This window comes from Schistocerca cancellata, unplaced genomic scaffold, assembly GCF_023864275.1.
Source record: "Schistocerca cancellata isolate TAMUIC-IGC-003103 unplaced genomic scaffold, iqSchCanc2.1 HiC_scaffold_1141, whole genome shotgun sequence".
In the NCBI taxonomy this organism is placed as follows: Eukaryota; Metazoa; Arthropoda; class Insecta; order Orthoptera; family Acrididae; genus Schistocerca; species Schistocerca cancellata.
In genome coordinates this window covers 36639-50149 of record NW_026047140.1, presented here as the reverse complement: position 1 = coordinate 50149, position 13511 = coordinate 36639, and the positions used below count along the sequence as shown (strand labels likewise).

The window sequence follows — 13511 nt, the reverse complement described above, 5'->3', positions numbered from 1 at the left end:
CAGACAACGCCGACAAACGGGCAGCACGGCCACGACCAGATACCGAGCGCGAACGAGACACACGGACCACCCACCGGCCAAAGGGCACCAAACAACAAACCAGAGAGCACCACGTGTCGACCAGAGCAACCCGCCGCTCACGCGACGTGGCTGGCTGGCACCGAAGGGCCGCCGCAACTGCGCTTTCCGCGCCGGGCCGGATGCACGTGCGGCAACACCACCACCGCACACAGCCGCTGTTCAACGTCAACCAACAACACGCCGCGGTCGCAGCCTCAACGCCAGCACACGTTTGCACCACCATTCACACGCACCGCACAAACAGCTGTCGCCGACAACACAAACACACCGCAACGACGCCGCCGCCTCTACTTGTGCCGGCCACCCACCCCACCGACGGCGCACCTGTCGCCGGCCGGCAGTCGACACGGGAAACGCACACCGCCACTTCGCTCGCGCGCACGCCACCAACCAGTCGTCGTCTCCAAAACAACAAACAAACATAGGGCAGGCAACAAATCGCCTCGCACGAACCGTCCACAAAACTATCAAAGCACAGCCTCTGGCTAACGGCCACGACGCAGCGGCACGCTGCTCCTTTCCCCGCCCCACTCGATTCACGAAGGCACGCGACACCGCCAACGACGGCCTCGCTTCCCGCAACCGACACCTTTCCGCCACTACGCACAGCCGCACCCGACGCCCGTGGCAACGACACAACTACTGCACTATCCACCGCCGCCTCCCCCTTCCCGTCGTACACACACACACAGCCAGCCAGCCAGCCAAAACCACACCAACGACCCAAACATGCACGTGCAACGGCACACCCCAACCAGTCAACGTCGACAACCACACGCACGGCTCGAAACCGGCGCCCTTCCACGTTGCCATCAAGCTACACACAAGACACAAGGGACCAACAACAGCAAGCCTGCCCGCCCGCCCGCCCGCCCCACTCTCACGCCGCAAAAAAGCACACCGAAACCGCCAAACGCACATTCCCATCGCACCGACACCGACCGGCTCGCTACCACCACACCTCTCGGCAGCCGTTTCGCAAACATGACACGGCGCGACATGACATCACGACCAACTCAACTCTCCTCTCCCGACGCCTTCGGCCGGAGCACAACGCCGCCAATTCGCCACACACACACAGTCACACAGTCGACAGGCGCCCGCCCGCCCTCCCTCCCTGCACGACGCCGCGCAGCAAAGGCGCCCGCAAACACATACCTCTCCTCTCTCTCGGCCGCCCGACGCGCCAACCGCCACACCGCCAGCCACTCGCAATTGTGCACTGCCGCCAGCCACACGTCCAACACGCCGCGCCGCCTCCGGCCACCCGCCAGGGGGCGCTCACGTCCGCGACAACAGCGCGGCCCGCCGGGCCAAACCGAACCGAGCCGCCCGCCGCTGCTCTGCACATCTTCCTGCGCGCATCAACAAAACGAGGCAAGCGAGCACACCCCGTCACAACGCCACATCACGCAAATGCCGTGCCGACCTCTTGTGTCTACCGCCTAAATTGCACTCACTCACCAGCCGCCCCTTCTTCTTCCTACCTATCTATCTATCTATCTATCTGTGCGTCTGTGTCGGTCCGCGCGTGACGCCTCTCAACATCCGCCGTCGCCGTCCCCGTCCCCGTTTCCGCCCCAATGCCATCGTCGCGCCGCCTCCTCCTCCGCCCCTGTCCGGCCCGCACCACACCATACACCGCTGCTTGTCCCGGCCGTTGCCACCAAAGGCGCCTACCGCAAACGCGCCACGCCGCAGCCCCCGTGCGTGCATCTCCGTGCCGACGCTGCCTCTCTGCCCTCCCGCACGCACTCGACCGACCGACCGACATGCACTGCGTCGACGGCCTCGACAACACAGTCTCTGGCTCCGCACTGCGTCTTCCGGTACGCGCGCTGAAACACGTATGTACTCATTACCAGCGATGGCGAGGCACGACACAATCTCTGACCAGAGCGTTTCTTATCGTCGCTAGTCTGCGCCACACGACACTAGTAGCACGTAGCGGGTCGGCAGGAACAGTTGTCATCTATATGTGGCGGGTCGGGAGAGGTAGTAGTCAGTCGACAGTATCAGCGAGTGGACGGTTGTACTGAGCGGGCGGCGGCGTGCTCTTCTCGCGACTCTGGTCTCCGTTCGGGACGATGCATATTGTTATTACAGGTAAGGTAATGAAGCTGCATTGCGCAAATCTAATACTGTATGTCAATTGTAACTATTTTCTTCACAACAAAATGCCCCAATAATACTTTGTTTCCAAACAAACTTTTTTAAAGTACAACCATTCATTTCCATTTAAAGAATATTTCCTACGCATTTCCTCCAACAATCAAAATTAAATGTGAGCCGGCATTCATTGCACGACGCTGTGTACAGGTATCGACAGTTAAGAGCACATATAGATGCAGTTTGTTTTTTTTCTCTTTTGTCTCTTTTTTGTTTTTGTTTTGTTTTTTTTTTTGACGTAACGATCTTTTGCTCTTCTTATTCTAATTTGTACGTACGCTGTTTGTTTAGATTTTTATATTGGTCATGCCACGTAGCGCTCCGCGTGAAAATCACTGCCTGTGCTGTGTGCAGTCTGTGGCTAGTTTGCATTGTTGTCATGAACTGCTATAGCTGGATGTGAACAGCGCGTAGCGTTGCGCAGTTAGGGGTGAGCCGCCAGCACTGGTGCATGTGCGGACAGAGATGGCGGACTTTTCAAATTACATATATTATGACTGGTGATGATATTAAGGGTAAATACATTGTTTGTTGTTCTCTATTAAACATCTTTACTTTGCTAACTATCCCTATCGGTAGTTAGTGCCCTCCGTGGTTTGGAATCTCTTATTTTAGCTGGCAGCAGTGGTGCTCGCTGTATTGCAGTAGTTCGAGTAATGAAGATTTTTGTGAGGTAAGTGATTTCCGACAGGTGTACTTTAATGTTACTCAGGGCCATTCTTTTGCAGGGATCTTTGATAGTCAGATTGCGTTGCGCTCAAAATATTGTGTGTCAGTTTAAGCACAGTTTTGTATACATTGTTGTTCAAAGGGAGACGTTTCAGAATACACAGGGCCGAAGGTCAGCCAGCGCTGCCCTTACAACGTTTAGCGGGTTTTCAATTATGTCTGTTGAGATGTTCATGGTTCATTATTTCCATTCATCATATTATCGCGAGTTTCTCATCAATCTTCGTTCGTTCATTTTCTAGGGACGTTAACAACATTCTGGCACACTTTTATCATCATTCACTCACTCACTCACTCACTTACTTACGACTATTTGTGCGGGGAGGTTACACTTGGGTCCATTTCCATTTCCATTTCCATTTCCATTCAATGTTGATAGACCTTTCTTTTTTTTGTTTTTTTTTTTTTTTTGTTGTTGTTGTTTTGTTGCTGGCAGGTTACAAAAGGCCTCACTTTATGTTGGTTGCAGCAGCGTTTTTCTCCTTCTTCTAGTGTTTTCCCCGCCCCTCCCGCATCCGTCGGTCTCACCACGTTCACTGACAGCCGCGTCTGCGGCTACACCACAACGGCCCCCTCCCGGCAACCCATTCGTTTTCTCTTCTTTTGCACAAAAACAACGCCGCACGCGCCAGCCGAGCGCAGCGCAAGCCACCCACACCGCGCCCCTCCCCGTCTTTATAGCCTCCGCGTCTTGTTTTCTTCGTTTGCCCCCTCCCATCTCCCGAATGCCATGCCATGCCAGCAGCGTTACGCGTGCCCCTCCCCTGTCCACACACTACCGCGAAACGAACAGCCTTTCCGGGCCACATGCAGGGCACGCCCACCGCCATTCCCGGACGCAATTCTCAAAACAACACACACACACACACACACACACACACAATGGCTTTGCACACGAACATAGACGGCACGGGCACTGTCGTACATTCTTCCTCAGAACCATCTCAACGAACGTTACGTTACGTTACACACACATCCGGGAAAGCAAAGCAACGCAACGCACAATTCAGCCGTCAAAGGTAACGTTCACCACGGCAGACACTTGCCGCCGCGCCGTTACACGCATTTCAGTGCGGCTACAATACACCTCCGACACGGCAACGTTCCGTTGCTCTACACTGCGTTTCTCCGTTTTGTTTGGTTTTTTTTCCGTTTTCTCTCTCTCTCTCTCTCTCTCTCTCTCTCTATATTTTTGTTTTTTTTTTTTTTTTCCCCTCTGTCCTTTCCTCCACCATTCTCTCCTCACGTTCTGCCCAGACATTCGACCGATCAGAGGTTCGTTCACCTTTCGGTAACCGTTCTCAGCGCGACGGTGTACCAACGGTATGACGGTATGACGGGTGTTCAAGACGTCCGGTGTACCGCGCCGATCGACAGTTTCCCAGAGGCGACGGATCGGACCACATCACCGACATACACACAAACACGTGTACGCACATTCGCCAAAGCGACCGTCGTCTTCTAGCGTCGCGCTTACTCTACTGTACTGCACTGGACACGCGAGCATGCATCTTCAATGACGACGTCGGTGTGCGTGCGTCGTACGCACACAAGCAGACACAGTCAGTCAGACACGACTATCGAAATCAGAGTCGGGGGAAAGGTACATATCATCGTGCGTGTCGCCCGTACAATGCAATACACAGTGGTGTCTCAATGCGCGTTCACATTCAAACGTCACTCACACGCCTCCACGCTCCATTTACAGACACATTTCACCCTCGCCATATATGGCGTGCAAACCGACCCGCAAACGGCCGTCGTTACACACTGACATTCCCAACAATCGCGTTTCGTTTCCACCCGTCACGTAACTAACCGGCACCTCCATCCAAAGGGCACATCACCGATCGCACTTCCCCACCCCCCTCGCAGACAACGAGTTGTGCGCACGTGCCTCCATTCCACGTCACACCGTGGCCGTACCCCGCAACACGCGACGCGCCCCCTAAACAATCAAATTATTCATCGCATCGGCCACCCCACCCCGTCGCGTCGCAACCAAAGCGGTAGCTATTGCCGCCGTCCACCCACTCACACACAAAACAAAACAAAAACAACAACAATTCCGCCCTTCCCGCAAAGGCCATTTGGTGGCCCTGAAAAGGGCCGTTTTGCCGCTCTCGCAACGGAGGATCTCCTTCCATTCCAGAGCCACCTCCTTACTTGGAGCTCGTGTACTTGGTCACCGCCTTCGTGCCCTCGCTCACGGCGTGCTTGGCCAGCTCGCCAGGCAGCAACAGCCGCACAGCGGTCTGGATCTCGCGGGACGTGATGGTCGAGCGCTTGTTGTAGTGCGCCAGGCGAGACGCCTCGGCCGCGATGCGCTCGAAAATGTCGTTCACGAAGCTGTTCATGATGCTCATCGCCTTCGACGAGATGCCCGTGTCAGGGTGCACCTGCTTCAGCACCTTGTAGATGTAGATGGCATAGCTCTCCTTCCTCTTGCGCTTCTTCTTCTTGTCGCCCTTCGAAATGTTCTTCTGCGCCTTGCCAGCCTTCTTGGCGGCCTTCCCGCTAGTCTTGGGCGGCATCGCAAACAAACAAGAACGTACGGCAGCAACACCAGCAGCAAGCGCTCCGCTCTAGTCAGCGTCTCCCCACACAGTGGCACCCAGCGAAGTGAAATGGCTGGGTCTATATAGACCCTTGATGTGTCTGAAGAGCCAGCGTCCTTGAAAACGCTCTGTCTTACGAATTGGAACTTAGTGGTGCGTATTGGGGGTTATGTGGTAATGGTTAGGGGTCGTTTCTCCCCTGGGTTGATGATGTTAGTGGAGGCGGCAGTGATGATGATGTAAGTGTATGTTTGAGTGTGGTTTTATATGACTATCGCCTGAATTGGCGATGGATTGTGGTGATTGGTGCTCTCTGATCAGGGTTTTCGTCCCTTCCCAGAGAGTTGATGAGTTGGTGTGGTGATGCGTTTGATGATAGGTAGAAGTTTAATGATTTTTGTTTAATGATATGATAGAATGAGGGCTGTCCTAACATTGCTCTGATCTCCTCATTGCTCGAGTACCACGGAGCGTCTGCAACGATTCGGAAGGCTTTGTTTTGGATGATCTCCAACTGTTTGAGATTGGTATCTGCTGCCATACTCCACGCTTCTGAACCGTAGAGCATGGCTGGGAGAATGATCGTTTTCCAAATTTTGAGCTTGGCAGGTACTGTGAGTCCCCTGCCTTTAAGGAGTGGGTATAGCTGAAAGAGCCGGGCAGAGCCCTTGTTTCTGGCCTCTTTGATGTGGTGCATAAATGTCAGATTCTTATCCAGTTTTAGCCCAAGGTATGTAATTACTTCTTTCCAGGGTAGTACCTGGTCGTCGTGTGAGATGTTCAGTATGGGGCGTTTTATTTTGTGGCTGAATAATATGGTCTGGCATTTGTCTGCGTTGATTTTTATCTTCCACAGATTGCACCACTTTGTCACTTTGTCTAGGTGTCGTTGTAGGCGATAGGCTAGATAGTTGATGTTCCTGCCACTGTGGTATAATGCAGTGTCATCTGCATATAGGGCGATGTTACCGCCCGGCTCCTTCGGCAGATCATTTGTGTACAGTAGATATAGGAGGGGGCCAAGCACAGATCCCTGTGGGACACCTGCTTCTATTTGTTTTAGTTCGCTGTTTGCTCGATCTACTGTAGAGTAAAATTTCCTTTCCACCAGGAACGATTGAACTATTTTAAGCAGGTGAAGTGGGCAATTCATCTTTGACAGTTTGTATAGCAGGCCGCCATGCCAAACCCGGTCAAACGCCTTTTCAATGTCCAGGAAAATGGCAGCTGTGCTATTGCCCTGTCTCTTCTCTGTGCAGATGTGCTCCACCAGACGAATGGCTTGTTGCGTTGTGCTATGCCCAGCACGAAAACCAAATTGTTCGGGAATAAGGATATTGTTGGCAGATAGGAATTGTAGTAGGGAGTTTTGGATGAGGATTTCAAGTAGCTTAGACAGGTGGTTGAGCAGGGAGATTGGTCGATAGTTTTGAGGGAATAGGTGATCTTTATTTGGTTTAGGGATTGAAATTACTTTAGCAACCTTCCAGGTTGAAGGGAAATATTGTGCTGTAAGACAGTTATTTAGGATGGCAGTGAGATGGGAGATTGCAGGATCGGGGAGGGCCTTAAGGAAGGATGGTTTGATGTTGTCAGGACCAGGGGCTTTTGTAGTGCCGATTCGCCTGATGATAGCTGCAACTACACGCTCGCTGGTCAGTTCGAAGGTCGAGTCGGACCTGGCGCGAAGTCTACGATGGAGGTGTCGTTCTACCCGCTGTTCCAGGGCATCTACTTCGTCCTCGTCGTCCTCTATGACATTCTCCTGGAATTGGAGCTCGAGGGTGTTTGACATGGCAGTCGCTTTGTCCTCTGGCGTGTACACCAAGCCGTTCTGCCCGTGTAGGGGTCTGTTGGCTTTGTGGGGTTGCCGCCTAGCTTTTATTATCCCCCAGAACTTTTCAGGGTTTCTCTCAGCTGCCTGGAGACTTTGTTCCCACCTGGAACACCTCAGGAGTTTCAGTCTGGTCTGAATTTCATGGGCCATTTGATTCATACGTCTCCTATCCTGGGGGTCCCGGTAGGTCTGCCATCTTTTGCGCGTGCGGTTTTTATCTGAGATTAATTGTGCTAGTTCTGGGGGCAGGTTGGATCGCCCATAGTTATGTGTGATTTTGGTGGTGGCAGCCTTTCCACATGCCTTGATAATGTTGGTAAATTCCTCAACTGCATGGTCAATTTCCACATGGGTTGGCATGTCTGGCGCATGGTCTGGGATGTGAAAGGCGACCAGTCGCTTGTACCTTTCCCAGTCAGTGTACACCGTTGTGTGTGTTCTGTTGGTGGGTACTTCCTGATCTCCCTCAAATCTGAGTACCACGGGGCTGTGATCAGAGTTTAGACTGTTGACAACTTCTGTGGTGGTTGCCAGATTGATATTTTTTAACAGAAATATGTCCAGAATGTCCGGTCGACACCTCGAATCATACGGGAAGTGAGTGGGCTCGTCTGGAGAGACGACCCGCACTGCCGGATGGTTATCGAGGTATCTTAATAACCGGTTTCCACTGGTGTTCGTGGAGCGGCAACCCCATGCCCTGTGCTTGGCGTTCAGGTCCCCTCCTACTATTGTGTTCTGACTGCCATTCAGAAGACCGTCCAGGTCGTGAGGAAATAGTGTCGTGCTTGGCGGATGGTATACTGCCACCAGGTGAGTGGGGCGGTTGTTGAGAACAACTTCCACCGCTGTTGCCTCTGTGTTAATGAGTCTTGGCACAGGTACCTGACGATGGCATATGCGCCGTTTTATCAGGATACCTGTACCGCCACCTTGTCTGTTAGGACGGTCCGTCCTAATTAGTTGGTAGTTTCGGACGTGAAAGGTGTCGTCTGGCGTTAGATGTGTCTCACTGAGGAGAGCTACATCTATTCCATGATCATCCAAGAACATCTCAAGCTCATACCTGTCGTGATAGATGCCATCTGCATTCCAGATGGCGATGGTGATATGCTGCCTCTCAGCTTCATTTGCCATTGGAGAGCAGCGGTAGGATGTTGGTGGCAAGTATTGAGATTGTAGAGATGAGGTCAGGGGCTGCTGCTATTTTGGTGCATAGCTGGGTTATGCCTTCTAGGAAGGCTGGTGAAATGAGGGACTTTATTAACGCCCAAATCTTAGAGAGCAACTGTAGTGGCTGTTCCTGTTCGACCTGAACGGAACGTTCCTGTGCAGTGGTCTGGCCACTGACGATGTCAATAGTGTTGTTGGTATCTGCTGGTGCAGTTGTGGCTTGGACGGATTCGGCGGGTATGGCTTGAGCTGGTATGGCTCTTGGTGGTTGTACATTTGTGGCTTTTGATGTTGAGGGCAGTGGTGTTGTCTCTGCCTTCTCTGTTTCAGGTTGGGTTGGGGAGGGGAGGGGTATGTGTTGTGGGGTAGAGACAACCTGGGGGGGTGAGGTTCTTTTAATAGGCAGAGTTGCCTTGAGGGGGGATCGTTGCGGCTTTGGTTTAGTGGTATTTGGGGGGGGAGGAGTGCGCCCAGTTTTTACAACCTCGGCTAAAGTCCTGTTGCCAGTAGGGCTTTCTACGTGGCGTGGTTGATGTTGTGGAGCAGGTGGTTGTGTACCCTGTTGGGGTTGGGCAGGGTTTGGAGGGCTTGTGGTTTCTGCTCTGGCAGGTGTCGGGGATGGTGGGGGGCTTACTGCTTCCACGGGGGGAGCTGGAGGGGGGTTGGGGTTTCTCAGTGGCATTCTGGGAAGTGGTTCCTGCCTTGTGGGAGCTGATGCTCGCTGGCGCTCCCACGCCTGGACGATCTTCAGTCTTTCTGGGCAGCCCCTGAAGGAGGCTGGATGGTTGCCCCTACAGTTGGCACATATGGCCGGTTCCTCCCTTTTCTTTGTGCAGGCACCAGAAAGATGCGGTCCTGCACATTTAACGCATCTGGGGGCGAGTTCGCATTGGTTTGCCCCATGTCTAAATCTCTGGCATAGATAGCATTGTGTGGGCCCACTAGGTTTTTGGTATAATTCTATGGTAACCTTCATATGAAGTAGTCTCTCTACTTTGAATATTTTTCTAGCCTCCGCTGTGTTCAATAGGTTGACCTGAAAATTGGCCGTTTTTCTTCTTGGCGCTGATACTATGTTTCCAGCGTCATCGATTTCTGTCTGTGGTTTAGACATTTGGAATACGTCTTGCACCGGAAAGCCCTTCTCGGCGAGTGCGTTCTTGACGTCCTCTGGGGTCCAGTAGGGCGTCAGTCTTTTAACGACGACCTTCAGTGTACTCTTCGGGTCGTCGTTGTACGTGAAGAATTCTAGATTGCGCTTCCTGAATTCTTGCTTGAGGTATTGAAAATCGTCTGGGTTGGTAGCCTGGTATACGATGCTATCACCCTTGTATGTGGTACTGAGGGCACCCGTTAGTTTTCCCTGGATTTGCCCTATCAAGGTCGTGTACCCTTTTGTCTCGAACACGGTGATAGGGGGAACCCTTCGGCCTCTGTTGGTTCTTTGGTTTCTATTTTGGGTGGGGCCACCTTGCGCCTGGGGGGCTACTGGGCCTGTTTTCTCCTGTCCCCTGTTTCCGCCCTCTGGCGTCCTCTGGGTGACATTTGGTGTTGGTGCTGCGCTTTCTGCGTTTGCACTAGTATCTGTTGTTGGTTTATGGGGGCGGTCAGATTTCGTGATTTCGATTTCTGTGCCCTGGCATTGTTGTGGCAGTACAGGATTTACCTGTTCAGCTGTTTCGACATGTTTTGGGTTTTCTTTTGCTGAGGCAGGTGGCGTGTGCAGTTGATTTTCTTCCGCAATAGCGGGTTGCAGGGGCTGCCCAGACTTTTCCTGTTTTTGAAGCAGCCTCCCGCTTCGCCGCAGACGTCCCTCGCCCTGTGATGAGATAGAGCTGGCGTCACTGTCGGTGGCAATGACAAGATTGTCAGAGTCCGAGCTAGTGACTGAAGATGGTGATGGGGGTGGGTGGTCCATTGATGGAGCAAGAGATGATGATGAAGTCGTGATAGATGTCGGGTCCACACTGTGTGAGTCGCTGCTTGGATGTCGATCTTGTGGGTGCCCCATAGTGGGGCAACCGTGAAATGAAACGGTTTACAGAGTTTGTCCTATATTTCGACAATTTCCGTGCCAGTGACCTTTCCCTACACCTGGCAGGCGCGGGATACCACCAAGGGCCTCACAGTCAGTCTGTTTGACTATGTGGCTCGGCGGGTCCCTGGACTGCAGCTTCCCTAACACCTATGGCACAGAAATTCTCGAACAATATCGCTGATTAATACGCCTACCCGCGGCGCGATGTACTTCCTTCTTCTCGATCTATCCCATGTCAGAACGAGCGCTCAAGTGGTCCAGAATTCCGTCCCCGGTCGCGAGTGTGCAGCACGACTTTTGCTTTTCTAGAATCGACAGTTTTGCTTTTCCTGAGAAACACACACTCGACCAAGTCCGGAGAACCAGAACACAGCGCGACCCGCTAGCCCTAACGACACGGCAGAGCACGCCGCTATAGCGCGAGCACGCAAGACGGCGACCAAGCACACGAGAGCCAAGCAACGAGGCGAGCTCCGGACAAAGGCGGCGAGAGCGCGCGGTGGGAAATTCCAGGGCTGGAGCACAATAGCGGCGCGGAGCACAGGTAGACGCACGTCCGTCCGCTTCGCAGTCCCACCTCGGAATGGCCTGGCACCCAGCGCGCCCCGCCGCCGCACCTTTACCAGCTCGCCCCGTTGTGGCCGCCGACCAATGGGCCGCGAGCGCAACCGGCCGCCGCACCCGAGAGCATAAAGGACCCCCACCCCTGGCGGCGCCGCCACTCCGCTGCTCGACTCGCTGCGGCTCGCACCGTCGTTCGTCTCGTCTCGTTTTTACACCACAGCGCATCGCCATGTCCGGACGCGGAAAGGGAGGCAAAGTCAAGGGCAAGTCAAAGTCCCGCTCAAGCAGGGCCGGGCTCCAGTTCCCGGTCGGCAGAATCCACCGCCTCCTGCGCAAGGGAAACTACGCCGAGCGCGTCGGCGCCGGGGCGCCCGTCTACCTCGCCGCCGTCATGGAGTACCTCGCGGCTGAGGTGCTCGAGCTGGCCGGAAACGCGGCCCGCGACAACAAGAAGACGCGCATCATCCCGCGCCACCTGCAGCTTGCCATCCGCAACGACGAGGAGCTCAACAAGCTCCTGTCGGGCGTCACCATCGCACAGGGTGGTGTCCTGCCCAACATCCAGGCCGTCCTGCTGCCAAAGAAGACCGAGAAGAAGGCCTAAACAGAGAGGCCAGGCACTCGGCACGCCGCGCTTTGCCGGCTCGCCTCGGCTCACAACAATCGGCCCTTTTCAGGGCCACCACACAAACCTACGTCCAAAGCAAAATTTCAGTCGTCCTCGCCGCGCTTTACTTTACTTTAACTTCACTTCCACAGCCGCCGCCGGCAAGAAGACCGTACCAACTGCTACGATTGCAGGGGGAGATATTCTGCGAGGTACCTCGGTGTCACGCCTGACATCCAAGTGTCACATAGGGGAACTTGGCACAAACGCTCACGCCAGGATGCAGATCCTGTACCCCTGTTCCCTCGACCCCGCAACAGGGGTAGCGATACTGGAAATATGCGCGCCCTGTATGGGGCTATGCAGCCAGATCGACGATGCATCGCCTACAGAAGGGTCCAAAGCAGAGCGCTCTACGACGGGCCTTACACGTCCCCGCGGCAGACCTGCCTAGAACCACCCACAACACGATTCCGCGCCCTGGCAGAAGCGTTCTACGCCACCGCGCGGAATTCAGAAAATGACTATTACGTCTTGACCCTTGGGCAATATGAACAGATGTGCAAGACCCGACCCGAGTCGCTACTCCAGCAGTAGCACAAACAGAACACATAATCACTCTCAACAAACAGCAACGTCCGAAAAAGCACACTACCAAAGATAAGAACAACACACAGAAAAGAGGAGCAAATGTCCACAGGCGACAATAACCTCCACCAACTCCCCCTCTAACGGTAGAGGACTAAAACAGAGAAGAACAAGAAGAGCCGCCGCCATCTTGTCGTCCACAGCCCGTGTGGCCCAACAAACAAACACACACACACACACACACACACACACACACACACACACACACACACACACATTTCTCTTGTTTTGTTTCGTTTGCCTCAAGCACCTCCACGCACGCACAGTCGCCTTCCAAACGACAACGACAGCAATAATCACCACTGTTAAACGAGCGTGTCGACACACCGCCCTCCACTCCCGCGCGCCCCATACAAACGAAACAGCTGATGCGGCCGCCTATGGGCACGCCTTGCCTCGGCAACTCCAACGCCGCCGCAAACACACAGCCAAAACCACGCAAATATTCACCGCCTCTCGCACAACAACAACAACACACAGCCCGGCGTCTCCATCGATCGATAAACAAAACAAACACACAACGCCCTCTCTCGCGCGCACACACACACACACAGCCACAAGACCCGCTTCCTTTCCTTTCTCCCAGTCACGTCACGTCAGTCAAACGCAAACGAAATGAAATGAAGAATGAAAGAAAGAAGGCAGGCAGGCAGGCAGGCAGGCAGGCAGGCAGGCAACACACGCAGCAACAACACAGACTCTTTCGCACTTTTCAATTTCCGAACAGTGTGGTGGCCCTGAAAAGGGCCGTTTTCGTCTCTCCCACGGCCGCGGGAAGGCCATCGCGGCACAGCACACCGGCTGCGACGCGCCTAACCGCCGAAACCGTACAGGGTGCGCCCCTGCCTCTTCAGGGCGTACACCACGTCCATCGCCGTCACAGTCTTGCGCTTGGCGTGCTCAGTGTACGTCACCGCGTCGCGGATCACGTTCTCCAGGAACACCTTCAGCACTCCGCGGGTCTCCTCGTAGATCAGACCAGAGATGCGCTTCACGCCGCCCCTGCGAGCCAGGCGGCGGATCGCGGGCTTCGTGATGCCCTGGATGTTGTCGCGCAACACCTTGCGGTGCCGCTTGGCGCCACCCTTGCCGAGCCCCTTTCCTCCC

General features: G+C 54.2%; 1 protein-coding gene across 1 annotated transcript in view; it reads right to left on the bottom strand.

The window, feature by feature from the left end:
• LOC126159421 (serine/arginine repetitive matrix protein 1-like) overlaps positions 1–10558 on the bottom strand; it is a 29720-nt gene extending 19162 nt beyond the window's left edge. The window contains exons 1-2 of the mRNA XM_049916523.1: positions 9678–10558; positions 7252–7477 (exon numbers count right to left, since the gene is read on the bottom strand). Of these exons, the coding sequence (XP_049772480.1) occupies positions 7252–7477; positions 9678–10558 (1107 nt within the window). The remainder of the gene's footprint in view (positions 1–7251; positions 7478–9677) is intronic.
• Between the last annotated feature and the right edge of the window lie 2953 nt (positions 10559–13511).